Below are 26,377 nucleotides of genomic sequence, written 5' to 3'. Positions count from 1 at the left end.
ATGTGCATAAGATTATGTAAATGTTATGTACTGTACTATGTATTGATACTGATCCCTTCAAAGAAAAAAATGAGAATAATAATAATAATAATAACAATAATAATAAAGTGTTGGATTTGGTAACCTGATATATTTCAGGTAAATTAAGAGAAACAAAGAAACCTGTGATGCAGAGATTATTGAACCCAAAGGCTCTTTTATAAATGAAACATGAAATAGCACAAGTTTGAAAGTGCAGTGTTGCCATCATTTGTATAAACAATTTACTTAATGCATTTTTGTCTCATAGTTCCCTCCATCAGCAGAATGTTAATTTCTTTTGTAGCCTCTTAGCTGCAAATTGATTCACTCTCTCAAATGCAACATCCTTTGTAAATTTCAATCTTTTGCCTCAACCTTTCATCTTTCATCTGCTGTAACATTTTACTTACTCTTCCTTTACTGAAGCCATATTTCTTCACCCCCCATTCATCCCCATCCCACCTCCTGCTCTCCTGCACACTTCACTCTAACACTCTTATCTTAGGCTTCTTCCTATATTTTGTTTTATTAAACTTTTTTAGTACCTCAGTCATTCTCTTGTACCTAACCTTACCATTTGAAAATTAATAAATTAATAAAAAATAAATAAGTATGTCCATAACACCCAACATACTCCAGCAGTTAATAATTACACCTTCACCTTCCCTTCTCAGTGGTATCAGTATTACATTTCTGTATACATTTGTATTATCCACCATTGCCATTTCATTGTTACCTCCATTATTATTATTTTTATTATTATTATTACTACTATTATTATTATTATTTTTATTATTACTATCACAAATCATTATTCTTACTCTTTTTCTTCCTTGCTCCTCCCCTCCAGCCAGTTCAATGACAGGTGAGAAAGGAAAAAACGTGAATAACACAGCAGTAGTACAATTCTTGCATCCCAACATTACTCTCTTGCTAATTTCTTCTGGTGCTGTATATCTGTCTGTTCCACCACAGTCTGAACACATATCTTTCAACAAGGGTAAGTAACAAGGGTAAGTATCAAGTACAGTGTTCCACAGTTTGTCCGTCATTCTTGTGGGTAATAATACGTATCTATTTTGCCTCATGACGTCTTTTTTTTTTTTTTTTTTTTTTTTTTCAATCAAGGATTTTTTTTAATAGTGGGCCTTGTTTTAAGTATTTTGTTGCCCTTGGCTGGCTTCTCTCCTGCATAAAAAAAAAAAAAAGCTTCATTTCTGCACTCTGATTCATCACAATTTCAATTAATGTTTGTTTTACTTTCTTCATATTATCCTAATTAATTATTCCCCACAACTCAACTTTCAGTTATTGCTTGTCAGCAAAATAAACCATTGTACTGCATTTCCTTCTCAGCAAAAAAAAAATAAATAAATGAATAAACAAAATAATTAATAATAATAATGAAAATAATAATGAATGAATTAATTAATTAATTAAATAAAATAAAATAACTTACACATACTTAAGCATTATTACAATGTGGAACTAGAAGAAAAAGCATCACATCTCATAAGCCCATCAATGTGAGTTAGCATGGCCTCTTGAAAATCTGGATATTTCAGTGGAGATAAACTCAAATCCATGTGCTGCTGCTGCTTTTTCTTCATTACAATTCAAAACAATGCAGTTCATCAGAAAAAAATATACATACATTTGGGATCACACTCTGGAAACACACTGAGATGAAAAGTATGAAAATAAAAAATAGAAATAACCAAATAGTAGAATATTATTTCTGTTCTTCACTTATACGTAGTGTAGTTTTTCAAAAGGGACTCCTGAGATACATACAAGACAGCTATCAGTCTCCTTGAACCCCTGCTACCCCTTAATGTACGTGGTGTATAAAGAATACAAGAATAAAACTGAAGGATGTTAATAAATTCTGATACACAAGGATAAAATTTTTGGAAGAGTACTTTTATCATGATCAGACTCTTGAGAATTTCCATGTGGGGAGCATTATGGATCAGAACCAGGCACACTTAGGGGACATCACCTCTAAAATGTTCACCTGACAATTGGCAACTAAGATGTAGAGCAATGAGAAATTGGCCTTATAAGTCCATAAGTCGAGTCACTACTTACAACCACAGGTAACGTGCACACACGCCTCCAGACAAGTTCTTGGACCCCGAGTATTTAAATATTGCATTCAATAATCACTATTAAATGTTTGATTGTTATTTACTATATAATGTTGCAGATAACAACATATAAAATATTCCAAATTATGTAAATGTGAAAATAACCCTTCATAGGCAATAACTGTATTATACACTATCTCGTGACTACTACTTCTATCTTTTTATTGATCAGGGTAGTCACCATTATTTTCACCCCTCGAATGAAGACTAAAAGTTGAATATTAGTTTTATTAAGCTTGAGCTTAGACACCATCAATATTCCCTCCTAAACAAACACCCAATAATGATTGATACAATTTGTTGCTTAATTACACTTACTGCTTTCCACTTCTCTCTCTCTCTCTCTCTTCCATACACACACACACACACACACACACACACACACACACACACACACACACACACACACACACACACACACACACACACAAACCAACCACTACCAAGCCAACAACTTCCACTGACAGGGTTTCAGGACATGACCAGTGTGTTTGTTACTTTCATAAAAATACTGTATTGTGTTTTAATGTTTTTAAATGTCCAAAATCAGTCACTATGCATCCTTAAAGAAAATAAACCAATAAAAGAAATCAGTATAATAACAAAAATAATAATAATAATAATAATAATAATAATAATAACAATAATAATAAATGTCACAAATGACTTATACAGAAAGGAATGAATAAACAAAGACTGTTCCAATATGCAACAACAACACTTAACGGCAGGCTAAGTAACATAAAAGGAAAATGGATAGTATATATTCCATCTGCAACCAGCAATTTTTAAAAGCAAATGCAAAGACAAAAGATAATAATAATAATAATAATAATAATAATAATAATAACTGTAATAATGACAATAATAATAAAATCCCTCTTTATCTTCCGCTACCCTTATAACAAGCCTATATTTCATCAAGTGCTCTATAAGTCCATCGCCTCAGCTGTTATCACTTAGAGCATCAAATCGGTTGGCTGTACTAAGTTTGGGGGCTGCATAATCATCTTGATAGGAACGTGTGGAACCATGCCTCACACTCTCAAAGCCCTCATTGCTGAAAGGAAAAATACTCATTTAAAGCTTAATTATATCATTATATTTTTGAGAAGAAGCAAAATATAAGATATTTAAAGTTGTAAAGGTGCCAGGGAAAATCTACCAGAGACTATCTTTCTTTCACTCTATAAGAATATAAACTATAAGAGAAAATGGAAAGAAGTACATTTCAATCTGATATTGATGTTTTCTATTTGTTTTGTGCAATAATTTTCAGCCAGATTGTTCTGGTTTCTTCTCAGTTGCAAGAAGTTAGAGAACTACAAGGGTGAAAGCAAACATTCCACTCCACTATCTACTAGCAGGTCTCTGGGTCTCAGTATGATTAACAGTACTGTACTGTACACCAGATGCCTTCTATAGCTATAATCATGGAAAACAGCTGGATGAATACTATACAAAATAAGAAAAAAATCACTTACTTCATTCTCTTCTTTCCCCAAGCACCCATTGGATTGGCTGCTTGAGCATCGGACAAAGATGGGAACGCCATTTCATTGTTGATATCTGGAGCAGTTCGATTACGCCTGGGGGCTAAAAAAAAATAAAATAAATAAAAAATAACTAATAATAATTCTAACAAACATCAATAACAACAGAATAATAATAATATATCATGTCTTTCCAGATAAGAGAGAAAAGGGAACTTCATAGTACTAATGGATAATTGGCAAGGAGAAAGTGTGATTTTAAGACACCAGCTGCAAGCAACTACCAAATGTTTATAAAAAGGGAAAGAATGATGGCAGTGATTGAACTGAACTATCTGTTCAATAAACAAGATGAACAGATAAATTGTGAAGAGTAAGTCTGACCTTCTCAAAATGACATTGACAATCAAATGTGTACATAGAGTCAAGCTGCAATCTGAGCCTAACCATACATGAAAATAACTCAACTTACTGGACTTTGGTAATGGTGATGGTGCCATACTGCGCATGTGTGGTGGTACATATGAGGAGCCAATTTGTGAAAGTTTATTTTTTTCCTCTGGTTCCACTACAGGAGCAGCCTGAACAGAAGATGAACATATTTCATTAGGAGCAGGCTAAAAAGATGAATACATTTCATTAGAATCAGCCTGAAGAAAAGCTGAATATATTTTACAAACGGCTTGAAGTGAAAACTTTCAGTGTTTCAAACTACTCACTACAGGTGCTGGTGGTGGTGCTGGCACTTGCTCTGTCTTCCACACTCCATCCTTTTTATCCCCATGGTCTCCTTTTTCTCCATCATCATCTGCTGAACCTCCCCCACCTTCTTCTTCATCTTCTATTTGCAACTTTGTGATTTTTAAATCTGTAAGATCTTTATCACCCTCATCTTTAAAGTCATTCCATTCTTCTTCTTCTTCCTGTAAATAAAAGTAAATACAAATAAATTAAAGATTTTTGTATTCAACTGGTATTCTAAAAGATTACAATCAATATAAGAAACTGACAACTCCCAAGAAGCAACTCAGTAGACAACACTAATTCAGAACTGGAGACAGCAAACTTATTTTCTATAGTGCATATCACTTTGTAGCTCACAAAACAGATCATAAACAAGCCAAAGATATCCTGCCCTTCACCTCATGCCTCATAACTATATAACACCCTTCACTGCTTAGGGATGCAATATAGCTAAATACTGTGTTTGTAATTTTGTATTTTCTATGTAAGAGGGAGAACTACCAAGGGAAAAAAAAAAAAAAAAAAAAAAAAAACTATATTAGAAAAAAAAGGCCCACTAGAATTGCAGTCTCCATAAATATTAGAAAGAATTAGTCAAAAGAGTGGGACAAATGTCTTAACACCTCTCTTTTAAAGGAAGTTATGTTGTAGGAGGACGGAAATACAGAAGCAAGCAGGGAGTTCCAGAGTTTACTAGTGAAAGGTAAGAAAGATTTACCTAGTCGTATATTACAGGGTTTGAGTGGGGCTCATGGTGACCTGTCTCCATATCTACATTTATCCAACTTTTCCTTAAATTTATGCACATTTTCTGCTGCTACAATCTCTTCACTCAAGTCATTCCAGATGTCCAATGTCCTATGTGGAAAACTGAACATTTTAATGTCCCTCAAACACTGACTTTTCATGATCTTTCATGGAGTGTCCTCTTGTTTGTCTCTCTCCATCCTCCATCAGTGATACCAGGTCTTGTCTATCTATTTTACCATACAATTTCCTAATTTATACATCATTTATCATATCTCCTCTTTCCTGTCTAGCCTTCAAAGTTGGTAGTTCTATTCCCTCCAGTGTGTGTGTGTGTGTGTGTGTGTGTGTGTGTGTGTGTGTGTGTGTGTGTGTGTGTGTGTGTGTGTGTGTGTGTGTGAGAGAGAGAGAGAGAGAGAGAGAGAGAGAGAGAGAGAGAGAGAGAGAGAGAGAGAGAGAGAGAGAGAGAGAGAGAGAGAGAGAGAGAGAGAGAGAGCAAGGATGCAGTGAATTTCCTTCTTCATTTCTTTACTTGTTCACAATGTTTCTCCTTTACAAAAGGCATCATGAGGTAGTAAAACATTTTAAAATACCTACAATAAAAAAAAAACATACATTATATACATGTGTAATTAGAATTTGTGGCCCATACTTTAAATAAAGAAAATATGAATGAAAAATAAGAACAATGGCAAAGGAATGAAATAACAATAAAAAATACACTGAACTTAGTGAAGAAATAAACAATAGAAGGTGATGATGGTGTTATCTGTGGTGGAGAAGCGAGGACTGGTGAGATGGTGTGGAAGAGAATGGTTTTGGTTAGCGCACTAAAGCTCCGAGATAAGGTTTAAAGCAAGCAGAGCTGTGTTATGGATAGATGGTTATTGAGTTCAGGTTTCTTATGTTTAATATGAAAGGCCTCCACTGTTTTGATGTTTGTATGTTGGTCAGTATTAGGTAATACAGTACATTGAAATCCTTGTTTGTAAAGGACTGTATGCATGTGAATGATTTCTAACTGCTGAAAAGGAGGGATGAGCTAACTGGTATTGTGTGCGTAAAGAACAAGTAAATCCATAAATGATATGAGACGACTCCAGTATGAATACTATCATTAATGTCAGGATGATGTTTTTTTGTTGTGATGGTCTTTTTTAATAGTGTAGCCGAGATGACCATACTAAAATAACATAATTTATTTCTTATGTTTCACGTGTGCTTTGTGGGACACATTCCTAGATTTGTGTTCTAGAAAACTGTAGATGGTGGTGTTAATAATTTTGGAGGGAAATCCAGAGAGAGAGAGAGAGAGAGAGAGAGAGAGAGAGAGAGAGAGAGAGAGAGAGAGAGAGGAATATCTCCTCGGAGTGAGCAGGAGACGGGGCCATCATTTCTAGTGAAATCCAAGGGATTTTCATATTACAAAATGTGAGTTTGCCAATACAAAAATTTGTTTTAACCAGTGGTAAGGGGTCCACCAAATTAGAAGTGATAATATATCTCCTTTTCTATGATGAACTACTGATGAGAGAGCAGGTATTTAACAAAACTAGCACTGCAAAGGTGAGTCCATAGTTTCAACCCAAGACTAGTTTAATCTAATGAGAACAAAATCAATGAAAACTTTGCTTAGGAAGAGTTAGCTGCAGAATACTATGTATTGATGCTACATTAGACAAAATTCTTAGCAACAGAAAGAAAACTGCAGGCAAAAAATGAATTAAACTAATAGCTATCTACAAGCATCATCTACTATCATGCTAAATAAGACCTGAGGCACATTCTACATAAAAATAACAACAGATCAAACACTAGTTACGACTGCATATCCTGAACATCAACCTGATTGTTTCACTTCCAAAGGCGAGGCAAGACAAGGGCTCCATAATAATGAGAAAAAAATAGTCACCTTTGGGGGCTTTTCTTCCTCGACCGGGTTTTCTTCCGTCGTACTTTCTTCTTGTGGCTGCTTCTTCACTAGCGCTTCCACCTTGGCCTTAACGCCCTGCTGCTGCTGCTGCTCCAGCTTCTTCTCGGTCTCCTCTAGACGGCGGGCTATCTCGTCGGTAGTGGTAAACTTCCTGCCTTTCACTTTCTTTCTATCCTTTCGAGCGAAGAAACTGTCGAGGTCAGCCATGGCGACAGAGCAGATGGAGAGATATTCAGGTCGACTCGAACGAGGGCCAGCACACACCAGATGGGGGAAACAAGAAATCACATGGACCTAAACATCACCATAAGGTCATAAGGAACACAAACCACGGTGGAATGAGATCAGAAGCTCTTCTAAGAGGGAGGCGCCAGGGAGATTTTAAGGGATTCGATTTCACCTTTGTGACATCCTGATCCACTAAAGGTTTCTCCACCCGAAAATTTTGCTGGATGTGTTCTACTTCCCTTTATATCAATGGTTACAGAAAACGCGACTAACTTTATGGAGAAACAATCTATCTAGTGAATCTCTCTCTCTCTCTCTCTCTCTCTCTCTCTCATAAGGCTGATGTCACTGCAAGAATGGTTTTCCGAGATAACATCAAATTCATACTGAGAAGGCGTTCCCAACCATCTCTCTCTCTCTCTCTCTCTCTCATAAGAATATCCATATTATTCCTATAATGGATCTACCGGTAGGTAGACCGATCACCGATCATATTGCACAAGGGTATACTTTATTTTATCTATTTATTTATTTTCCGTACCCTGCGTCCCACGCATCTGCTAATGGTATCAACATTCAGCAGATGGGGCGGAACAATGATTGCATTATAATCGGTATTGCTTTGGTATGTGATCTACACAACCAACGTGATCTAGCGAGTCAAATTCTACTTTGGTATGCTATCTATACATGTTTCATTGATTCATTATAGCCTAAATAGAATATTCAGTATATATTGTTTTATTGTTTTATTGTTTTGTTTTGTTTTCTAGGCTCTATTCCACCAGTAAATGGTGTTCTACAGGGCCTCATACAAAATTATATATACATAGTTGTTCTAAATACATACAAATGAAAATAAAAATATATATACTAATAAATAGAACTTAACCTAACCTAACCTAAGGTCTTAAAAACTACATTGCACCTTATAATAACAATCACAGAGAAATCCTCTTAACAAAAAAGATAACAAGTCCATCCATCACTGCATGAGACATGTAAATAAATGTATAGACATAGACATAATATGAAAAACATAATATAAATAATATACAAATCAGATCCATTTATCCAAATAAGAAATGAAGATTTAAGTGGCTAAAGAAATTAAATTGAACATATGAAAAGTAAACACAATAACCATATAAATCATCATCGCCCATTACAATGCATAACGTTCATTTATAAAAAAAAAAAGCTAATAAAGATAATAGTGGTAATAATAATAATAATAAACGCATTAATAGTTATGAACAAAGAGAAAGTGAAACGTACTTAGGGACAAATCGAGACAATACTAGCTTGCATTACGAATATTATTACAATTACATTACATGATTACAGCGCCAATGAAAAGGTTCTCATTGCATCTTTCAAATGAAATGTGGAAATTAAAGAAATTATAACACTGTTTCACATTGATGTGGAAAAACTACTTCATCTCACGAAATTACACAATATAGCTATGTATTAAAGACTGGACTTTTTTTTTTATCGTAGAGAACTTGTACTGTTGGATATGTTTTCATAGTAGTTACGTAGTATGCACCAAGCCGAAATAATGAAAATGAATTTAAATAAGTACATAAATAACGATGATTATGATGCGCGTGACGTAGATAACGATGCGAGTTTGCACGATAACGATCCGCGTTTCCACGTGCTATTTTCCACGAATTTCTAATAAAAACTGCTTTTTTCCACAAGTTTCCACGATAATGATGCGATTTTCCACGACAATGAAACAATTTTCCACTATAACGATGCGATGTTTCACGAGTTTCCACGATAACGATGCGATTTTCTAAGGCCGGGAACACACACGGTGTTTTTGTTCCGATCATTTTTTTTTTTTTTTTACCGTCGCCCGCTCTAACATAATGTAGCGGGAACACACTTGGCGTTTTTTTCCATCGGATTTTTTTTTTACCGTCGCCGCTTTAACATACCTCCGTCGCTCACCGACGCCACTCATTTGATCACTGACCACCATGCAACAAGGTACTAGTGCTGTGTAACATGGATATAGAACAACTTCTTGCATTATTGTTATATCGTCATCGATTAAAGAAAAAGCGAAAAAAATAGACTTATTTGGGTTCATCCCATTAATCAGAGGAGAGAGGAAGTTGGAGCCTTCTACACTTTGTTTCCTGAGTTAAGAAACGATGAAGAAAAGTTTTTCAATTATTTTAGAATGTCAATCTCGTCATTCGACGAACTGCTGGAAAATCATACACCACGTGTCCGTCGCAATAGCTTCCTACGCGCCACTACTGGGACGGCGGCGACGGAAAAAAAAAAAAAAAAAAAGCGATCAGAACAAAAACGCCAAGTGTGTTCCCGTAAGAGTTTCCATGATAACGTTGTGATTTACCAGGGAAACGATGCGATTTTCGACACTAACGATCCAATTCCACGATAACGATGCGATTTCACAATAACGATGCGAGTTTCCCACGATAACGAAGCGAGTTTCCACGATAACAGTGCGATTTCAGTCTCTACAATAACGATGCGATTCTACGATAACGTGGCAGGCGTACTGATACCTCTATGCCGCTTTGGTGTAAGTAATTATCTGCCTAGGCACCAGGACAAACCGCCCCATCTGTCCCGTGGGTGTGAGGGCAGTGACGATGCAAGCTTGCTGTGCCTCACACAGCTCACCATGAGCAATGACCCGCCACACACCAAGCCCCAGCCACTGTCATGAAGTGAATCCTTTCACCCGTAAAGGGCATCCCCTCGTCCTGTCACTGTTTGATGCATGGCGCACAGTGTGCCACACAGCACACCCCAGCCACTGTCATGAAGTGAATCCTTTCACCCGTAACGGGCATCCCCTCGTCCTGCCACTGTTTGATGCATGGCGCAGTGTGCCACACAGCACACCCCAGCCACTGTCATGAAGTGAGCCCTCTCACCCGGGCTCCCCTCGTCCTGCCAGACACAGTGCCAGTGTCTGCCACTGTCTGGTGCATGGCGCACAGCGTGCCCTCGTTCATGGCGAGTTGCCAATAGAGAAAGCTTGCAAAATACTGTGACCTCATCGTTAAACCCTTGACCTAACATATGAAGGGTTCTTTGGATACTCAGATGCAAATAAGCAATAGATAAAATCACGGAAGGGAGCACAGGTCGCATATCGAGACATATGACAGTGAAGAGTGCTGCATGTAACACGTGTACTGTACGTGTAGCCAAGGTAAAGAAAAAAATGTATCCTCTTTACCTTGCGTACAGCACCTTGTTGAGTCGGGACAGGAGCTTTGACAGTCGAAGAGACATCCCACTCATATTTCAGATTCTCTAACCAGAGTCTCTCGAAACCAAGAGAGAGAGAGAGAGAGAGAGAGAGACTCTTTATGCATTGTGTATATAACCGGCTTCTGCTTATTCTAAGGAAAATACATAAAATCAATGAAATTTTAAAAATTTGCAAAAAAAAATAAATAAATAAATAACAACATAAATAAAGCAAAAGATTAAGTAAAGATAAGAAAAAGGTGAGTAGCGGACATGTTTAGCGCCGATGAAATGGTGGTAAATAACTGGAGGGTGTGATCACCGATGGCTTCGCGCTATGCACGAGTCTTGCAAAGCTTTCCAAAAGGATATTCTCTTGCATTTGCCTATGGTTCAGGAGTGTTCAAGCAAATTGGCCATCAGAATGTCAGAGTGAGTAGAATGCCAAGTCCAATGTACTTCAATGTCTTGAGTTTTAGTATGTAGGTAATCCTAATTTGCAACAACCGGCATGCAGGTAGTAGTGTACCCCCCCGCCCCCCGGCTCACACCTGTCAGTCCATAGGTCGAGGCGTCACAGGTACTGCAACTGTGTACAAGAAAATAAAAAAGCACTAAGAGGACACAGTAAGAAACTAGAAAAGGTGAACATTTACCAGAGGTCCTTCCTTTGCCAAATATGGTCGTTTGCCTCCTTAGACTACGTAAGAAATGTGAAATGTCTATTTAGGTTTACCCGACCAACTAAACCGAAACTAACTCAATCTAAGCTAACCAAACTTTTAAATTAATCTAACCTAAACATAATCTAACAACTTGTGGCACAATATATTGATTTTCAAAAAAATGTCTTTTTTTCTCTCGTCCAGTTTCCCTATTTCATTAGGGCTAGGACAGCGTGGAGGGCTTGAGTTTGGCATTTGGTAACTGTTACTCAGTGGGTGCCCTTCCTACCCATGGACTATGGCCAGAATTTGAACCAATGTTCAAAAGCATCAACATGAGTCAATAATATCCGAGCACACACAAAAAAATCATAAACATAAATTACAGTGAGTGTACTACCACAAGATTTATATAGTTGTGTCGTGGGTTGCTGACAAGGACTAACAGTAAACATTAACCCTAGGAAAGAGAGTGACTTATGAGGTTGTATGGGTAACAGTTTAAGGAATGTTTATAGTTTTAAAGAAAATATTACAAATTGACATTAAAAGATGGAACATCATAAGCTTGTCTCTATTTTGTAAAACTACAACTTTGGCAAGAGGAATTAGACAATACACATTCAGACAAGAAAAGGAACATGAGTACCCTCTCTCTCTCTCTCTCTCTCTCTCTCTCTCTCTCTCTCTCTCTCTCTCTCTCTCTCTCTGAATATATGAGGAAGGTCACTGGTATCTTCTTCAACATTCTTTACACTTCCCATAGTGTCTCATGTGAGGCGTTGATGTGGCAGGAGAGAGCGGGTGGATGGCCTAGGTATTGCTTCATCTCCGCAGTTGAAGCAATAGGAATGATAATGAATGAGCTCCATATAACAGCGTTTGTATATAACTGACCTTTGCTTTTAGAAGAGAATTCTTTTATTGTTTTCTGTGCAATAAATTATGTAAAAGATGTCCTTAGAAATATATCAATCAATAAATTTTATGTTTTTCTAAGGTTCAGTTTTACTTGCTTTACAGTAACAGTGTTGGCAAGCTGATATAGAGAGTCAAGATCACCAATGAACATTGATTTTAGCAACAAAAATGAAAGAAAGGATGGTCCTCATGTGTTAATGCTGTTATTTGAGCAAGATGCTGAACTAACCAAATTTAATGAACCTTCTTATTGAGTTACAATTTACATCCTTTGTACAATATGGTATGTGCCACTTTCTGATTTTGTATGTGAAATAAGGAGATAAATGTTACTGTTGTGTTTTTTTTTTTTTTTTTTATTTAGTGTTAAAGTATCTGACTTCTTATGTACATATGTGCTTCATTCAGCCAGACAAACCCAGCATACTGCATGAATGTCTGTATAGGAGGTAGTTTAAGAAACCTAAGTTTGATTTGCTGTTACCATGTGTTCAGAACTGATACTTAAATGAAGATATTCTTATTGTTTATGTAAAATGTAATGACACTTTTTATATTTTACTGCTCAAATATTAAAGCACTTTATTTTGTAGGCTCCAAGTTCATGAATGCCTTTGTTTACACATGTGAAATATTAGTGAATTACAATGTAACATACTACTTGCAAAATTGCTATAAAATTTGCTAATGATAGCAAAAAAACAATATACCTGCCTGATTTCCCAACTTCCTAGACTCATGCAGTTCATTGGGCTCATTGATATATGAATGAAGTAGAAACATGTCACTGAAATGAGAAAATATAGTGGATATTTCAAAAGTCTCATGTTCAACAGGCTTTCAGGAGTCCATTCCGATCCCCACGGCCTTCACATAATAACTCTGTTGATATGACGAAAGCCTCTACTGCAGGACAAAGCTCTGCAAGTAAAAGTGAAAATACTGCCGGATGTACACCTCAAAAAGACACTGATGGAGATGGGGTGAGGCACGTGAGAATGGAGACCCCTCAGAAATTATTGTTGAAGAGACCCCTCTCAAGTAACACCACTCCCCTGAGGGCTGGCAGTAGCCTTCATGGTTATCGGAAGAGATCTTTCTCACAACAGTTTAATTCTCCATTTCGAAGTCCAAGCACCAAATCACCTCAGCAACAGTCACAGATGCCTGAAGAGCAATTGGCTGATCTCACCAAGCAAGAGGCTGATCTTGACAAAGAAATTGCAGCTCTTAAGGAAAGTGGTTTTCAGGTTGAAGAGTTGCAGGGCCACATACAGAATCTTCACAGGTACAATGAAGTCAAGGATGCGGCTCAGCTGGTTTTAGGTCGCCTTGCAGAGTTGGAACAAGTGACTGTAAAAGAAATGCACAAGAAATACAAAGTCCCTGTCACTGATTAGGAATGTGTGTGTCTATGCATGAGAGAAGTGTCAGGGTTATTTAGTATCCCTTCATAATTTAGTGGTAGTATTATTATGTTTAAGGTAAAAAAATTTTATCTAATCATTTATACTTACTACTTCATGAGTGATACGTCACAAGCCAATAGTTCCTCCTTGTTACCAGCAGCAAGCCTTTCTCAACCAACTTAATTGCACTCAAAAAGATTCTCTCTCTCTCTCTCTCTCTCTCTCTCTCTCTCTCTCTCTCTCTCTCTCTCTCTCTCTCTCTCTCTCTCTCTCTCTCTCTCTCTCTCTCTCTCTCTCTCTCTCTCTCTCTCTCTCTCTCTCTCTCTCCCCAATGAAAGAAACAGCTTTTTCATTATTTAGGTTTGCAATTTTTTTTTTCATTAGGATGAATACCAGTGATAACAAGAATCTGTATTAAGAACCTTGCTAATAGAAGAAAATGATGATGTGCTATGATAACAAAGTATATTTTCTATTGGTTCTTGTATTGTTGGTTGGGTGAGTGAGGTTCTTCATTTTGATTGCATTGTTAGAGCACTTATGAGATAAGTTAGGGGAATGAGTGTTTGGCCTGAAGTGATTGGTACATGCAGTAAATTGAGGCAGTGTCTGTTGTGACTCATCAGCACTGCATGGATCAGCTGGACCCTTTGATTGCTGTTGTTTATAAAGTGGTCTTGAGTCAGATATCTCTCTTTGTGTTCAAAATATGTACAGGATTGTAGTTCAAGGAGATATTTGTCACTGGTTTCTTAGCATTTTGTGCAAATGTGTAATGGATATGCCATATTTTTTTCTTTTTTGATGTTGTAGCTTGTATTTCACATGCATCATCAATATAGGAATGAAATATGCTGGTGCTGAGGACAGATGTTACTTTTGGAATACTAGCTTGTTGATCAGCAGGTTCATCACCCTCATTTGTATGTTATTAAGTAGCCATTGTTTTCATGACCTCAGTACTGACTTATTTTTGTAGGAGTTTGTTCTACTATTCTGGCAGTCTCATATCTGAAATTGCCAGTGTATCCATGCTCATGAGTCTGCACATCATGAACACATGCATGTCACTGTAGTACCTCTGTGCAACTTGATGCTAATGCTGCATATCTTTATTGAGTGGAGGATTTCCTTTTCTCATAAGAAAATTAGTAATTGGAATTGATAAATTTGTTTGAGGAAAATGTAATTTTGTTGGACGTGACACAATTTACTTTTTCAATACACTTTTCCACTATGCTGTGTTTTATTTCATTACTGGAGACAAGAACCACATCAACTAACATGGACCTCCTGTGCTACAGGAGATGGAAGGTTAACATCTAAAAGCTCTTCTTCATTTCTTTCTTTACATACAACTGAGTAATAGTTCCCTAACAATGGAGTTAATAGTTACTTGTCCCTTATAGAAATAAGATTTTTAGTTTTCAGTGTTTGTATTATCACAATATTCCTCATAGATCTTTATTAATCATCTAGTATTGTTGTTAGGTATTATTATTATTAACATTTGTTATTGTTATTATTATTTTTTTTTTATTATTTTTTAATCATTACCATTTTATTTTAATAATTATTGTTATTATTATTATTATTATTATTATTATTATTATTATTATTATTATTATTACTAGTTATTATTGGTTATTATTGTTACAGTGTTATGTATTTTTTACTTTTACCCAGAAGTTTGATTATGCATTGAGATCCATCTTTGTTAACCATGTTATTACCAAAATAAGACAAAGCTTGAGTGATTTGGTATATGTTTCAGCATGCCAGCTTGTACAGTGCTGGTATGTATAACAGCTATATTAATGTACCATGCAGACTTTTGTCTTGTTTCTGCATGTACTATGTATATCTAATGCTGCTAAACTTTGTTGTAATCTCTTCAGTGTTCTTTAGTTGTACCATTTCTGCTTCCAGACCTTTCCAAATATTTGTTCCCTGTACTGTTGTTAAAGTAACTTTCTTCTTATGCTTTCCTTTACTGATATTTATGTCATGTTGTTCTCCTATTGTCCCACTGTCTATGTCCACATTATGTATGTGGGCCAAGTTCTCTTCTTTACTTTCCTGGAATTTGAGGAATTGCTGTATCTGCAGTATCTGCTAGTCTTGAAAAAGAAATCTATTATAGTTTTCATATATGTCTTAGTTTTATATAGTAACTCTCAGTTTTATATAGTACCTCTCATTTTCCTTAAAAGAAATCATTCTAATTTAGGTTACTTCCTATATTCATTTTACACACAGCATTACATTTTTTTAATATTAAGATTTTTTAAATTTCTTTTATCACACTTTCATTGCTGTTGGTGAAGTATTTATTTTAACTTTGTTTGGTTTTCTTTCTTTTCATTGAAGTGGTATATTGTATATGCTAACAAATGAGTTAAGTCTTTGCTAATTTTCTTGCAATTATAATGCGAAAATGTACGATTGATACTGTATTATAAGATTGACAGGATAACTGAAAATTGTATGGTACATGTAAGTATGTTTAAGATAGTATGACTATTGAAAATAAGTAAAATATTGTTGTTTAAGGGTATAATTTAAGACAGTTATGATCTGCAGGAACTTTAGATGATAAATTCTCCACAGGATAACATGATGGACTTCATCGTGGCAGTGCGGGATCCACAAGCGTGGCACCAAGTGAACATGGCACAAAACCCCAAGCATTACTCGGCCCTGAGATTAGGAGGACCACACTTCATTAGCAGAATTCAGGAAAACTGGGGAGCCAAGATATACTTCAACACCCTGATTCCAACACATGAAGGGGTGAGGCAACACTTCATCACCTTACCATAACAGCCACTCACCAAGTGTTACATTTGACTTTCATATTTGTCTTGGATCATACACTTTGTTTGGTCATTGTTTACTATGATGTTATAACTCATCATACACTGTCTCTCATCACACATTCCGTTGACCACAGATGATGAAGTATGGGGTGATATCACACTCCAGCTTGGTGGCTGACCTGCTGGATTGGGACACACTCTATGTTGCTGGTCGCTTACACAAACCAGTCCTTATGTTACATAAAGGTTGGTGTGGTACATTTATTTTCTAACCTTATTTCAAAAGTGATATACATACTTGTATGTATCACCTTTCATTTCACCTAATATGTATTCTTGCTTACAGAAACGTAGTGAAATCTTTTTTATACTTTGATAACTAAAGTGAGAACTTGGTAGATTGGGATAGTTATCAAACTGGCAAAGAATTATCCTAGTTGCTGTAACCCAACCCTTTATGAAGTAATATTTTGTGGCAAATAATTTACATTGAAATAATGTTTCAGCAGCTGAGGATGAGGAGCTCCACAATGCCCTCAAGCTGAATCTGTACTTTGCTGTACACACTGCTCTCCTCCTACTCCCAGAACTCTTCAGTGAAGAGCAACTCTATATGACTCTGGCAGGACTTTCATATGCAGGTGAAGTGAATCAACAATATCGTTGCACTGTACCTATGTATTAGAAGTAAATTTGAGCCTACAACTTAAGTAAGTGAATGACTTGAGATTGCACATTGACTAGCCTCTTCACTATTCTAAGCTACTTAGTTTTCATTACAGGAATATGTCAGAGAATTTTTTCAGGTGCTATATTTCAAAGCAATGTTATAAAACTAGCCTCTTCAGCAATTTTTTTTAAATTCACTAATGATTATTTCATAATTAAAAAATCTTTTTAGGAGACTTCCGAATGTACGTTGGCGAAGATCAAAATAAAGTGAGGAACATAGTCGTGGCACAGATCCAGGAATTTCGCACTCTTTACATGCCAGTCTTAAAAGAACTAGAGGAGTACGTAATTTTGGACACACTGCGGGGGATGGGAGAGCAAGACACGTCCCCCCCAGCAAGGCTCTACCACCTCTCCATGTTACCTAAACGACTGCAGGTTAGCTCACCTACAGTAGTGCTCATTCTGATCTTTGGTTGATGTGGGAAATTAATATCATCACAAGATAGGTTTAGAAATTTCTAGTTTAGCTTTAGAAATTTCTAGCCTCTTAATTTGCAGTTCAGATCCTTTGTTGGTTACCAGTAGCTGATTATTGTCTGTCATTAGTGTTTTAGATTAAGTGTTTGTGCACTTGTAATATGAGTTAGGTATCACTATGTTCTTGAAGAATGTATGTTGGCTTGTAAACTCTCATGTGAATATATATGAATATACATGTTTAATTTCATACATCTACTGTACTTTTAAATATTAAAAGAGAAAATGATAAGCAGAATTGGGTTTCTGATATGGCTTACTTTATATTTGCTGTTACATGCTACTGCCTTGACTACAATAAATATTGCTATTGTATTGAACAGTGTGGTGTAATGCACTTGCTTTCACTGTTGCAGCTCATGCTTATTAGAGAGTGGAACAAGGATGGCAGAAGTAGGGACCTTGAAGATGTTCTCAGGGCAGCTGCTCATGACACAGATGTGGAAGATGTCATACATAAAGGTAAACTAATTATTAATCATAAGTCTAGATAAGAAATAGAATTATTGAGTAAAGTAAAGGATATAGTAGATAGGGAAGGATTGTGGAATGTTTTGAAACTGTATGGACAACAGGATTTGTTACTGTAGGGAGTGAGAAGTTGAATATTTGTACAGATTGTGTTGTAAGAGATAAATGTGAAGGATTTCCAGTCTGCAGAATGGTAATGGTAGAAAGGAATCTGCATCAGCTGCTGTTTGCAGGTGCCACTGCATTACTAACAGTCAACTTAGTGAATAGATTGAGACTACTGGTAAAAAGTAGAAGAGGGTGTGGAATGAGAAAATTAAGGTTGAATAATACTAAGGGTAAACAAATGAAGCATATGAGGGTGGCACATAGTAAGATCAAATGATATGTTACTCGAGGAGGTGGACTGTTTTCAGTATGAGGAATATTGATAAGAATGGAGGAATAGTTGTAAAGATATTTGGAATTAATGAATATCAAAGGTGTGGGAAGGAGCAACCAGAATGTTTGAATAAGTATTCCTTACAGTGAATGCAGTACAGTTGTATGAGGGAATAGGATTAAGATATTGAACATAAAGACAGCAGAGGGGAGCAGATTGAAGATGATGGGAATGAAATGTCAGAAGAATTATGATTGTTCTTCCCTGATTTCTTTTCAACAGGTATTCAGGATATTGTGAAAATCTCCAGTTTGACTCAGAGCATCAAAGGCATACTGACAGCAGGAGCTACTAAGTCTGTCAGGTACTCTTGGTCCAAGGTGAAGAAGATGTGGAAGAGTTTGCAAAGATAATGGTGTGAGGTAAATAACACTACCTAGGCAGTTGTTAATTATTTATGATTAAGCATTTTTCTAATCTGTAAATTAAATGTACTGTTGTGACAGATCAAGCAAGCATAGGCTGAGTGTTGCAAGATGCTGTGTTGATGTGAGCAAAATTAACGTCAAGGAAAAGACAAGCAGTTGAGTGATATGTACAGTATTACTGTTGGGCTGGTAGTGGTTGTCCTGTTACCTATCACTTGGAACCTGACTATCTAATGTTGGGTAAAGATGAAGCTCTCTGTGCTATCATCCATAGTGTGTCAGTTAGAGATACATTTCCTGAGGAATTGTCTTCATCTTTATTAAGTTGGCTCAAGAAACTTTTAGCATTGAATTGATTCTAAAATTTGCTCACCTGTCTTTAAAACCTGAAGGAGCTTTAGCAAAGAGAGGAAATCTCCAAGAACAGATGTTCACATCAGCCTTTACTAAATTTAACTTATGAACATTGAAATTCATTAAAATATCTTATAGCAAGGGAAAGTATAAAAAAATTATTTATAAAAATTTCTGCATTGTAAACATTGTATATATTGTATTCTTATATTTTTTAAACATTTCACAAGTTCAATATCTTTTTTCTAACCACCCATGTGTTACAGTAACATTTGTGGTAGAACTGCAACTAAAATTTGACAATTAATACCATATAAATTTGCTGAAAGAAAACTCGTTCCAAGGAATTGAAGAACTAAAACAGATCTGTGCTGTTCCTCATATTGAAATAATTGCACATAAAAGTCTGTGGTACTGCTGTGCTATGCTGATCACTTATTAGGAACAGATTGACATTAAATATTCATCTTATAATAATAAACTTTTCCAGAGTAATTCACAAATGTCACTAACTGGAAACTGGAAATATAATAATGTGTATTTAGCACTGAACATCCTTAAGGGATGACAGCATTATTCTACATTACATTATTGTCCTGACCAAAGGATGAGTCAGTAGCATGTGTATGTAATGCAGTATCATGTCTATGGTGAGTTGTGAATGAAAGGATGCACAGCAGGAATAAAAATCATAATCTTCGGAAAAAGAAATATTCATGTTCAATGAGACAATTTATTATTAGGTGTGCAATATTACATTATGAATCTTAGTTGAATATGTTCCACAGGGATACACTCTTATCAGAGGAGCCAGCAGCTAATATAAATCCTCCACCTAACTCTTCTATATTACCTTTTGAATAAGCAATACATTCTACCGTCTTTTTGTGGTACATCAACACTGCTAATGGCTTACATTTTTTACTGGAAAAGAAACGAATGCGTGAATCCCATCCTCCTGTAACAAACAGCTTTCCATCAGGACGTATGACACAAGAGGAAACACCAGCATTAGTGATAGAGAGCTCCTTCACTATGGAGATGTTCAAATTGTTCTGAATACTGAATACAAATATTTTTTCAGCTGCAGTCCCAATAATGCCAGTCTGAGAAGATTCATCAAAAGTAAAGCACATTGGGTTTTCAGTCACTTGGTGTTGACTGAAGATCTTTGAATTAGCCCAGTCCCACAGTACAATATATCCACTCTCATACAAAACACCAAGAGCAGTGATATCTTGAACTTTGATCCATTTTGGTTGCATCATGCTACCATAAGCCTTGACATCCGGAGGTACTAAAGTACCAATTTTGAAGTTTTTACCAATATCCCAGACAGTCACTCCCTCCTGTGATGGGCCAGGAAGTGACAGCAGTCTTGTGTCACTGTCTACTTGTATAAAGTGTGAAGAACTGAATCCAAGGTAATCCACCACAGGATATGTTGATACAACATCAGGGGAAGAGGAATGGATGTCCCATGCCTTTACACTATCAGATCTCCCTAGAGACCACAGCATGTCAGGAGATTCACTATGGAGCCAGTGGATGGATGAACCTGCATGAGCTATCCATTCTGCCGTCTTGCATTTTGTCTGTCAGAAGACAAATTTGTGCTATTCATCCAATGTTATATGCCAATAGGAAATAATTTCACACATATATGCAGTTTTATATGTTTTATATAGAAAAGTAAGTAAGTCACATACAAACCTTAAGGTTCCAAAGAAGAATTTTGCCATCTTGTGTTCCAGCTGCTATGTACTTGTCTCTTTGGCCCTCTGTTGCATCTACATTGAGAAAGGTCACAGCTGTCACTGGTGATTCTGCTCCCCGTAAAACAAACACAGGATCTGGGGCAGGTCCACCCATATTACTGTAAAGAGAAATGGAAGTTGGCAAGGGGAGCTTTTGGGCAGTAAAGCAAATAGTGGGTGTAATTTGGCAGGGAAATGGTAGACAAAACACACTACATTTACTTTGTGAAGCAGAATTTCAACTTAACTTTGTGGCACTCATCTTGTAGAAGTGTACTGCAATAATTTCACTCACAAACAGGAAAGAGAGCACACCTCATAGTGCCAGAACAGATGGTGTGCTGCACATGAGAAAAGTGTACATAAGGCAGCCACTCATGTATCTGTGATGTCGTGTTTGAAGTGGGATTACTTCAAACAGTCACTTTGAATTTAAGCAACCGTACGCTACAGTACTGCTGGTGTGAGGAGACTATGGTATTAAGGATATAAAAAGGTTTTTTTTCTTCTGTTTTATTTTTTAAATACGTATGTTAAATAAATTCTAAAACATATTCATTTAAGAAAATATGACCATATATATATATATACATTATTTATTTCTACACATAGCTCATACATATTTTTCATTTTCTTGTCAATATTGTTACATTTGTACTGTAAAAATATCAAGGAAGTAATGCGTGGATGGCAAAAGTTCAAACAAAACAATTAGCTGCTAGTTATTTCTGTATAAGTAGAGGCACTGCTACAAGATTTATGATATGTATCTAATCCATACTATATATGAAAAAAATATGACTCAGACCTGTGCTGGATCTTCACTACTATCTGCCACAAGAACCTCCCTGTTCTCGTATGTCCAGAAGCCATTCAAGTCAATGAGGATACTGATGACAACATCACCCTGGCCACAGTTAATAAGGTCCTGCAGTGTAATTTTAAATGGATCTCCTGGTTTCACCATGTCAAATATTTCATCTTTAACATCCTCAAAATTAACAGGCTCCTGGTTGTGTTGACGCATCTGGTCCTGAATCGAGCGGAAGAAGTAGTTCAGGGTGAAGACGTTTAAGTAACCCTGACCATCAATGTCAAGAATTTTGAATAAGTAATGCAGTGACTGGGGATCCTTTTGGTTCTCCAGTGCCAAAACAAAGTCAAGATAGGTCTTGTAGTCCATCTCCCCGTCATACGTCATACATTCCTGGAACACCCGGTCAATGAACACTGGAGTCAGGGTTCCCATACCATAACGGGAAAGTTCCTGTTTAGAAAGCATACCATTGTGATCTTTGTCTAAGTTCAAGTAAACACCATAGACTCGAAGGGCCGAGGGTGCTGAGAACCAGTTATTCTGCTGTTGGTCTTTGGGCAATTCTTCATCACGCAGTTCTAACAGGTCATCCAGGAAGCTGCATGCTAATATATCCTGAATCTTTATTTGTCCAGTATGTAAAGGATCTAAGAAGAAGAAAAATTTCCTAACAGCAGTGCAAACATAGAAAGAATGAAAGGATTTTTCTAATCCATCCAACTGAGGCAATGTTGGGATTAGTTCTAAGATATAGTTTTCCAGGTCTGATTCTCTGAGGTAACCCTGACCAGTCACATCATAAAGGGACAGTCCAATCCTGGTCTGGTGAAGCCACACCTTCCTCATGACATAGTTGAAGAAATTCATGATAGATATGCGTCCGTATGAATCATTCTGGAGCAACTTACAAAATGTTGAAGGTTGAAAGTACTGCTTACACTTAGGCCCTGCTTGCTCTGCTACCTTTAAGAAATCCTCATAATTAATCAACTGTTCCTCCCCACCCACTTCTGTCACTGACTGATGTTTATCTAATAACATCCAAAGGTTCTTCAGTTCATCATTATCTAAGAGTTCTCTGCTTCGTCTCTGAAGGAACACTGCACGGGACTCTTCACGTAACTTCTGCAGCAGCTGGTGGTCCTCAGGAGGGAGTTTGTGGTAAAACTTGGGAATGACAGAGAAGGTTTTACCATTACCGCTTGCTGAGCTCTTACTGGCAGCCTTCCATTCACAGTAATATTTTTCAAACATCTTGTCTTGATCATCATTTTCTGATTCCTCTGTAGAATTTTCACTCTTTTTCAGTTCCTCCTTTTTTCTTAGATGGCTTTGAAGCAATGACTTCAAATCCATCTCCAGGATAGTCTATGAATAGAGTTGTAAAAAGTCCGCTTGAATCTGCAAAGATGAGATCTCATCTTATATGTCTGCTGTATTATAAGGGAGTGAAGAGACACTATTTACAGGAAAGATGGAAAATAACTCCTTAATTCATATTGTTAAGAAACACTTAAAATTTTCTTTAATTACAGAAAAGTTATAAGAGAAGAAAGGCTTTAATAATATACTTCATTCAAAAGGGCTTCAGCTCTTTCTTCTGGAACTGTTCATTGATTACTGCAGAAACTCCTGTGAGAGGGAGGACATGACTTCCTATGTTGGCCTTTCATATTCTTCTAAAGTCTTCAGTGTGGTATAGTGGACTTCTTCCTTCATCCAACCCGAAAGAAAGAACTCACAGGGTGATAAGTCAGTGCTCCTAAGAGGCCTCTCATGAAGCACAGCAATTAACACATCTTCCAAAGAAGAGGCATGCAACTATTCACAAGTAACAACCACAAAATGTAGAGGGCTGTCATCTTGCCAGTCATCAGAACTTGTTAGCACATTGAGATTTGATTTTCATGCAAGATAGTGCTGCTCCACATTTTGCTCTTGTTATTTGTGCCAGGTTGGATGTCAACTTCCCTAGGAAATGAATGGGTTATTGTTGTCCACATGAGTGGTCTGCCAGAGGGCTGAATTAGCACCTCATGATTTCTTCTTTTGGAGTTTGTTTTCTTGGAATTCTATTGAACCAAACCAAAGACTACAGAAGAACTTAAAAGACAAAATTGGAAGTTATGTCTTCCATCTGGACAACTCCTAAAATTAGTGTAAAAAGCTAGAGTCTATCTAGAATTTTGAATAAAACCTGTTACTAAAATCATTCTTTTCTTTTTTTACAATATAATTTAGGGAGTTGACATCTTACTCACCTGAGAGAGAGAGAGAGAGAGAGAGAGAGAGAGAGAGAGAGAGAGTAACTTCTGTTATCGTCTTCTACTAATGTGTCATACATACTTTCTTTCAAAGCTCCCTGATGACTCGGAACTAAGCCCGTCTGTTACTGAGTGTATGTCATTCCTCTACTACTTTGTTTGAGAGTGAGACTCATCTGTGCCAATAGAACAGTGAAGCAAGAAGCTTTTGTGACACTCATGGAAAATTTGAGTCCCAGTCTGGCCTGTCGGTAGGAACAGACAGTTATGCATTTGTGTTGCAGTGTTACCAGCTGGATGAGTGGGGACACTGCCATCCTTGGTGGGAGAGGGTCTCAGCATGTTGTTGTGGTGATTAGGTATAGTTAATACTTGACGATAATGTATAGTTGTGTTGGAATAGTAATTTAATTCAAAAGGTATTTTCTTTGATAGTGGTTTAATGGTTAGGGTTAGTTTAACTTGTTGACTTCATATCTTTGTCTGCCTAACCAAGCCAGACAACTCCTGGCTGTCCTTAGAACTTGATCATCTGCCGTTAAGAACTTCAAACATACCAGTGGACATTTCAAGTTGCTTCTGTTACCCTCGGCTTTCTTCACACTCGCTCACAAGACCGACACCTACAGTGCCCCACTAATCACTGACACACTGATACATAGGTATCAGTGTCAACATACATATGCTCTAAATTTTTCTCTTTTTAATTTTTACAGTTGAAATGAAGGTATTACTGCAGAGTTTCACCACAATCAGCTACGTGTTTTTTACCCACCTCAAGAGATAGAGCTCCTGATTACGAGTAATTTGAATCCCATATATACTAGGTGCAACGTTTTTGAATGGCGACACAGATTTTTTAAAATTTAAGCGTGTTTTGGTGTTTTGGTGATCAGCCGTGACAATAGCCTCCTGCATCAAACCCTGCCGCACACTGATGGTGCCATGCGCTCGCGGCGGCTCAGCGGGCTTGTGACATACCATTATCTGAGCATGCACTTAATTGTTTACGCTGATTGGTTCTGTTCTTTGAAACTGAAGCAGCGGTCAATGAAAAAAAAAAAACATAATTATTTCCACCAATCACGACGGCCCCTGAGGTTAGGTTCAGTTAGGTTAGGTTAGATTAGGCTGGGTTAGGTTGGTTGGGTTGGGTTAGGTTAGGTTAGGTTGGGTTAGGTTAGCTTAGGTTTGGTTAGGTTGGGTTGGGTTGGGTTAGATTAGGTTAGGTTAGGTTAGGTTGGGTTGGGTTGGGTTGGGTTAGGTTAGGTTAGGTTAGGTTGCGTTGGGTTGGGTTGGGTTGGGTTGGGTTGGGTTAGGTTAGGTTAGGTTCTGGATGAAACTAATTTTTTTTCTGGTAGATTTCCGCTTGTTTTAATTAATTTACCAGTTGTTTTGTTATGCAAATCATAATATGTTTCAGGGCTGTAAAAAAAAAAATGGTTGATTTGCGCCAAAAACAAGTGGTATTTTAATTAAAAGCAAGCCTAAATCTACCAGAAAAAATAGTTTCGTCCAGAAAGGGCAAAGTGGTAAAACTCTGTAGATTTACCGAAATGAAAATTACCCTCTATGTGTTTGGTCTTCACTCTAATTGTATAAGGGAGGGTACGATACACTCTGTCAAGGCTCTATCTCTGGCAAACAACACACCAGACCAAAGGAACTAATAATCTGAAACTTGCCTTAAGAAACAATACCATCACACTCAGCTAATTAAATCTGCTGTTTCAACTAATACTCCCCACTCCCCTCCTCACCTGATGGACATCTTGTAACCTAACTGAGTGGGCTTCGATCCCCTCACCCCCCACACCAAGGTAAAACTAACCTAATTTAACACTATAACCTAACCAAAGGGAGGAGGTGTCCCCCACCTTCAACACCCAATAAAGTAAAGTTACTATCAATTTTCAGACAGGACAAGATGTGGTTAGAAGTGCTCCCTCCAAAGTGAGATGCACACCGCGGGAAGGGCTGGAGTCACGCACAGTGTATTGGTTGAAACAGCAACGAAACACACACTCCTTCATAACAGTTACCTGCCAAACGATGCTCACAATATTGCCACAAATGTTGCAAACGAGACAAGGGACGAGTACTGGGTTGTGTTCCGAGACTGCCTTCCAAGCAACACAAAAGTCCTCCCTCTTTCACCTGTCAATATACACACACACACACACACACACTCTCTCTCTCTCTCTCTCACCCGTTACCCGAATTATCCTACAATTCTTTAAAGACATATTGATGCCATAATGACAATGAATTAGAAACAACTATATAAAATTAATAAAATAGATATTATTT

General features: G+C 37.0%; 4 protein-coding genes across 6 annotated transcripts; 1 reads left to right on the top strand and 3 right to left on the bottom strand.

Annotated features, from left to right (window-relative positions):
• Nucleotides 1-1,884: 1,884 nt before the first annotated feature.
• On the bottom strand, nucleotides 1,885-7,419 carry LOC123517203 (protein CDV3 homolog). The gene is made up of 5 exons (XM_045277215.1): nucleotides 7,068-7,419; nucleotides 4,384-4,587; nucleotides 4,137-4,245; nucleotides 3,656-3,767; nucleotides 1,885-3,231 (listed from the first exon to the last, which is right to left on the bottom strand). The coding sequence occupies exons 1-5, from the start codon at nucleotides 7,293-7,295 to the stop codon at nucleotides 3,117-3,119; spliced, it is 768 nt and encodes a 255-aa protein (XP_045133150.1). The 5' UTR covers nucleotides 7,296-7,419; the 3' UTR covers nucleotides 1,885-3,116.
• A 3,420-nt stretch (nucleotides 7,420-10,839) lies between these two features.
• Nucleotides 10,840-19,464, top strand: LOC123517060 (phosphatidate cytidylyltransferase, mitochondrial-like). 2 transcript variants are annotated; one of them, XM_045276890.1, is made up of 8 exons: nucleotides 10,840-11,000; nucleotides 12,991-13,509; nucleotides 16,174-16,356; nucleotides 16,517-16,628; nucleotides 16,892-17,023; nucleotides 17,284-17,492; nucleotides 17,951-18,056; nucleotides 18,730-19,464. In XM_045276890.1, the coding sequence occupies exons 1-8, from the start codon at nucleotides 10,893-10,895 to the stop codon at nucleotides 18,858-18,860; spliced, it is 1,500 nt and encodes a 499-aa protein (XP_045132825.1). In that variant the 5' UTR covers nucleotides 10,840-10,892; the 3' UTR covers nucleotides 18,861-19,464. The 2 variants fall into 2 exon arrangements, with proteins under 2 accessions (XP_045132825.1, XP_045132824.1); XM_045276889.1 differs by lacking the exon at nucleotides 12,991-13,509 and having other exon boundaries at nucleotides 10,844-11,000; nucleotides 16,889-17,023.
• Nucleotides 19,465-19,948: 484 nt separating this feature from the next.
• Nucleotides 19,949-26,246, bottom strand: LOC123517059 (guanine nucleotide-binding protein subunit beta-like protein 1). Of its 2 annotated transcripts, XM_045276887.1 has the most exons (3): nucleotides 26,110-26,246; nucleotides 20,943-21,105; nucleotides 19,949-20,824 (listed from the first exon to the last, which is right to left on the bottom strand). In XM_045276887.1, exons 2-3 carry the CDS (start codon nucleotides 21,099-21,101, stop codon nucleotides 19,997-19,999), a joined length of 987 nt encoding a protein of 328 aa, XP_045132822.1. In that variant the 5' UTR covers nucleotides 21,102-21,105; nucleotides 26,110-26,246; the 3' UTR covers nucleotides 19,949-19,996. The 2 variants fall into 2 exon arrangements, with proteins under 2 accessions (XP_045132822.1, XP_045132823.1); XM_045276888.1 differs by lacking the exon at nucleotides 26,110-26,246 and having other exon boundaries at nucleotides 20,939-21,105.
• LOC123517058 (serine/threonine-protein phosphatase 2A regulatory subunit B'' subunit gamma-like) lies at nucleotides 21,473-26,256 on the bottom strand. Its single transcript, XM_045276886.1, has 2 exons — nucleotides 26,128-26,256; nucleotides 21,473-23,204 (listed from the first exon to the last, which is right to left on the bottom strand). Exon 2 carries the CDS (start codon nucleotides 23,157-23,159, stop codon nucleotides 21,789-21,791), a length of 1,371 nt encoding a protein of 456 aa, XP_045132821.1. The 5' UTR covers nucleotides 23,160-23,204; nucleotides 26,128-26,256; the 3' UTR covers nucleotides 21,473-21,788.
• Between the last annotated feature and the right edge of the window lie 121 nt (nucleotides 26,257-26,377).

The sequence above is a fragment of the Portunus trituberculatus genome, chromosome 41, assembly GCF_017591435.1.
Source record: "Portunus trituberculatus isolate SZX2019 chromosome 41, ASM1759143v1, whole genome shotgun sequence".
Taxonomy (NCBI): domain Eukaryota; kingdom Metazoa; phylum Arthropoda; class Malacostraca; order Decapoda; family Portunidae; genus Portunus; species Portunus trituberculatus.
Note: the sequence above shows the minus strand (reverse complement) of the source record. Positions and strands in the feature narration are given on the sequence as shown.

What these genes read in the sequence shown, in the direction of transcription:
- LOC123517060 (XM_045276890.1), top strand. Translation starts at nt 10,893, where the DNA reads ATGGCTTCGCGCTATGCACGAGTCTTGCAAAGCTTTCCAAAAGGATAT. An exon ending in CAGAGTTGGAACAAGTGACT is followed by an intron (nt 13,510 to 16,173) that starts GTAAAAGAAATG and finishes AATTCTCCACAG; the next exon opens with GATAACATGATGGACTTCAT. An exon ending in GGCAGGACTTTCATATGCAG is followed by an intron (nt 17,024 to 17,283) that starts GTGAAGTGAATC and finishes AAATCTTTTTAG; the next exon opens with GAGACTTCCGAATGTACGTT.
- LOC123517059 (XM_045276887.1), bottom strand. Translation starts at nt 21,101, where the DNA reads ATGGGTGGACCTGCCCCAGATCCTGTGTTTGTTTTACGGGGAGCAGAA. An exon ending in TTCTTCTTTGGAACCTTAAG is followed by an intron (nt 20,825 to 20,942) that starts GTTTGTATGTGA and finishes GTCTTCTGACAG; the next exon opens with ACAAAATGCAAGACGGCAGA.
- LOC123517203 (XM_045277215.1), bottom strand. Translation starts at nt 7,295, where the DNA reads ATGGCTGACCTCGACAGTTTCTTCGCTCGAAAGGATAGAAAGAAAGTG. An exon ending in AGGAAGAAAAGCCCCCAAAG is followed by an intron (nt 4,588 to 7,067) that starts GTGACTATTTTT and finishes TTTTATTTACAG; the next exon opens with GAAGAAGAAGAAGAATGGAA. An exon ending in TGGGGAAAGAAGAGAATGAA is followed by an intron (nt 3,232 to 3,655) that starts GTAAGTGATTTT and finishes TTTTCCTTTCAG; the next exon opens with CAATGAGGGCTTTGAGAGTG.
- LOC123517058 (XM_045276886.1), bottom strand. Translation starts at nt 23,159, where the DNA reads ATGGATTTGAAGTCATTGCTTCAAAGCCATCTAAGAAAAAAGGAGGAA.